Source organism: Trypanosoma conorhini (assembly GCF_003719485.1).
Source record: "Trypanosoma conorhini strain 025E chromosome Unknown Tco_14.4_contig_00629, whole genome shotgun sequence".
In the NCBI taxonomy this organism is placed as follows: Eukaryota; Euglenozoa; class Kinetoplastea; order Trypanosomatida; family Trypanosomatidae; genus Trypanosoma; species Trypanosoma conorhini.
In genome coordinates, this window is record NW_021704702.1 from 5,425 (window position 1) to 9,153 (window position 3,729).

Consider the following 3,729-nt stretch of genomic DNA (forward strand, 5'->3'; position numbering starts at 1 on the left):
CAAGGAACGAGAAACACGCGAGTAACAACTTAAAGAGGCTTTACGGGTACATCTAAACACATTACTTGCTTTAACGCGGCTGAAGCTGAGAGGTTCTGCGTACAGAGCGCGGAGGCGCCCTATAAAGCCCTTGGCTTGGCGATGAATGCACGGGAACTGAACGATGAGGTGGAATGTCAGGCGATACTTCGTGCAGAGGACGCTGGTGTGGCGGTGGTGGTGGACGCCACGGATTACAGCGAGCCGTTAGGCCCGCCACTCAAGGAGACTCTTATGGAAGTATTCGCCCGCGCCAACGAGGGCATGGAGCTGTATGAGAGGTTGGGAAGGGCGGAGGGCATTGCCGCGAAGCTGCACACCGACCTTCGTAACGGTGTCACGGCCGACACCGTGGAGCGGCGGCGCGCGGTCTTTGGCAAGAACGAGCTGCCGGAGGAGGAGGCGCTGTCGTTCTGGGCGATCTACAGGGCGGCGTGGAGCGACCGCATGATCCTCCTCCTCTGCGGCGCCGCCCTCGTCTCGCTTGTGCTTGGGCTGACGGTCCCGGAGCCCGGCCAGGACAAGGTGCACGGCGAGACGGGGTGGATTGAGGGCTTCGCGATCCTTGCCTCCGTGCTGATCGTGACGACGGTGTCGTCCGTGAACGACTACCGCAAAGAGCTGAAGTTCCAGCGGCTGATGGAGGAGAACTCGGCGCAGCCGATTGCCGTGATCCGTGACGGGAGCGAGCGGGTGATTGACGTGACGGAGATCGTCGTGGGGGACCTTGTGAGCCTGTCAAACGGCCTCGTGGTGCCCGTCGACGGCTTCTACGTGCGTGGCCTCAGCGTGGTGATCGACGAGAGCAGCGTGACCGGGGAAAACGACCCCAAGAAGAAGAACGCCCAGGCCCCGATTCTCCTCACCGGCACCGTTGTGAATACGGCGGAGGACGCCTACATGCTTGCGTGTGCCGTGGGCGAGTGCTCGTTTGGCGGGAAGCTGCTGATGGAGTCGCGGCAGGAGGGCGGGCCGCGGATGACGCCGCTGCAGGAGCGCCTGGACGAGCTGGCGGGGCTGATTGGCCGGTTTGGCATGGGCAGCGCGGTGCTGCTGTTCTCGCTGCTCTCGCTGTCGGAGATATTCCGCGTCATCCGTGACACGGAGGAGCTGCGCATGAAGGCGTTCCTGGACTACTTCCTGCTGTGTGTCACCATCGTGGTTGTGGCGGTGCCGGAGGGCCTGCCGCTGGCGGTGACGATTGCGCTAGCGTACTCGCAAAAGAAGATGCAGGACGACAACAACCAGGTGCGTCGGCTGTGCGCGTGCGAGACGATGGGGTGTGCGACGCAGATCTGCAGCGACAAGACCGGGACGCTGACGCAGAACCGGATGAGCGTGGTGCAGGGGTACGTCGGGATGCAGCGGTTCAGCGTGCGGGAGCCTGGGGACGTGCCGGCGCCGATTGTGCTGGGGAACGTGGCGGCGGCGGCGCGTGAGCGGCTGGTGGAGGGGCTTGCGCTGAACAGCTCGAGCGAGAAGGTGGTGTGCCGCGCCGGCAAGGACGGGGAGCCCGTGGCGCGGCCGTTCTGGCAGTGGCGGGCGGACAAGGGGAACAAGACGGACAACGCGCTGCTGGACTTTGTGGACCGCGTGCTGCTGCAGGAGGCCGACCGCGACGACCTGACGAGCCGCCCGCACCAGCGCGTGCGGGAGCGGGGCCGCGCGCACGGCTTTGCCATCTTCCCGTTCACGAGCGAGCGCAAGTTCATGAGCGTGGTGGCGGTGGGCCCGGGCGGGGTGCTGACGCAGCACGTGAAGGGCGGGTCGGACCGCGTGCTGGAGATGTGCGACCGCTACTACTCCGCGGCGGGGGCGGAGGAGCCGCTGACGGACGCGGTGCGGACGAAGATCGTGGTGCAGATCCGCTCCCTCGCGAACGACGCGAACCGCACGATTGGCGTGGCGTACGGGCGCGTGGCGGGCGACGCGCTTCCCGCCGACGAGCCGACGGTGCCGCTGGTGTGGCTGGCGCTGGTGGGCATCCAGGACCCCCTGCGGCCGGAGGTGCCGGACGCGGTGCGGAAGTGCCAGCACGCCGGCGTGACGGTGCGGATGTGCACCGGCGACAACCTGGACACGGCGGTGGCCATCTCGCGGCAGTGCGGCATCTACAACCGCCTGCGCGGCGACGTGGCGATGACCGGGAGGGAGTTCCGCAGACTGGTGTACGACTCGTACGGCAACAGCGCCAACATGGAGAGGTTCTGGCCCATCCTCGGCCGCATGGTGGTGATGGCGCGCTCGCAGCCGCTGGACAAGCAGCTGCTGGTGCTGATGCTGATGCTTCGCGGCGAGGTGGTGGCGGTGACGGGGGACGGGACGAACGATGCGCCCGCGCTGCGGCTGGCGAGCGTCGGCTTCGTGATGCGGAGCGGGACGGACATTGCCGTGAAGTCGTCGGACATTGTGCTGCTGGACGACAACTTCCGTTCCGTGCAGCGCGCCGTCGTCTGGGGGCGGACGGTCAACGACAACATCCGCAAGTTCCTGCAGCTGCAGCTGACGGTGAATGTCTCGAGCGTTGTGCTGACGTTTGTCGGCTCGTTTGTGTCCCCCACGCACACCTCCCCGCTGAGCACGGTGCAGCTGCTGTGGGTGAACCTGATAATGGACACGCTGGCCGCGCTCGCCCTCGCGACGGAGGAGCCGTCGGAGGCGTGCCTGGGCCGCGGCCCCGTTCCCCGCAGAGCCGCACTCGTGTCACACCGCATGTGGTGCACCATTTGCACCATCGCTGGCTACCAAATACTCAGCACGTTGCTGGTGGAAAGGTTTGGCGCGGCCTGGTTTGGCGTGAGTGGGGCGGAGATGCAGACTATTGTGTTTAATGTTTATCTGCTTTCGGTTATTTTTCATATGTTCAACGCCCGCAAGGTGTACGAGGAGTTGAATTGTTTCGAAGGGTTGTGGGAGCGCTCGAGGACGTTTGTCGGCGTCGTTGCCTTTTGCTTTGCGTTCCAGGTGTTCTGTGTGGAGATGCTTGGAAGCTTTATGCAGGTTGTCCCGCTGCGGGGGGATCAGTGGTTTGGGTGCCTGGCGCTGTCGCTGTTGACTCTCGTGTTTGGGGTGGTCTCGCGCCTGGTGCCGCTGGAGGAGCCGCCGTTGCCGGAGGTGCGTGCGGAGACGGAGGACATGGAGCCCGAGGCGCGGCGCGTGGCGGTGAAGCTGGCAGCCGACGTGGAGGCGCATTCGATGCGGGAGGGCGCCGGCGTCGATCTGCAGCTGGGGCGGCGGCTGCTGGCGCAGGCCATGTGGCAGCAGGTGCGGGAGCACCACCTCGCGGTGAAGAGTGTGAACGCCTTCCGCCGGGCCCGCGTGGACCGCGACATGCACACAAGTGTTGCCAAGGACATATATTGCCGCCTGGCCGCCACCATGTAGCCTCTGCGTGAGCGTGTGCGCTGGTAAATGTAGGAATAATTTCTGGTTCTGTTCTCGCAGTGATGCGAAGTTCTCCTTCTGTCGTCTGTATGCGTGTGTGTGTGTGTGTGGGATGCAATGCGGCGCATGACTCTTGACGGGGGCGTGGTATTCGTCGGTCTTTTTTTGTTTTTGTTTTTTTTCATTGCCCTTCATCCTCCCAATAGTGTGCGCCTCTCCCCCACGTTTCTGAACAGCTGCGCACCGCGAAGGGGCGGCAGCAGCGACGGCGACTGGAGCGCGGCCGTCACAAAAAAAAAAAGCGAT

At 64.5% G+C, this 3,729-nt stretch overlaps 1 protein-coding gene across 1 annotated transcript, besides 2 other annotated features; it reads left to right on the top strand.

Moving 5' to 3' along the window:
• Positions 1–141: 141 nt before the first annotated feature.
• Positions 142–3,423, top strand: Tco025E_07763 (putative vacuolar-type Ca2+-ATPase; the record flags this gene model as incomplete). Its single annotated transcript, XM_029374622.1, has 1 exon — positions 142–3,423. One exon carries the CDS (start codon positions 142–144, stop codon positions 3,421–3,423), a length of 3,282 nt encoding a protein of 1,093 aa, XP_029225365.1.
• Positions 3,424–3,502: 79 nt separating this feature from the next.
• Positions 3,503–3,533: a microsatellite.
• Positions 3,534–3,583: 50 nt separating this feature from the next.
• Positions 3,584–3,605: a microsatellite.
• The last annotated feature ends 124 nt before the right edge of the window (positions 3,606–3,729 follow it).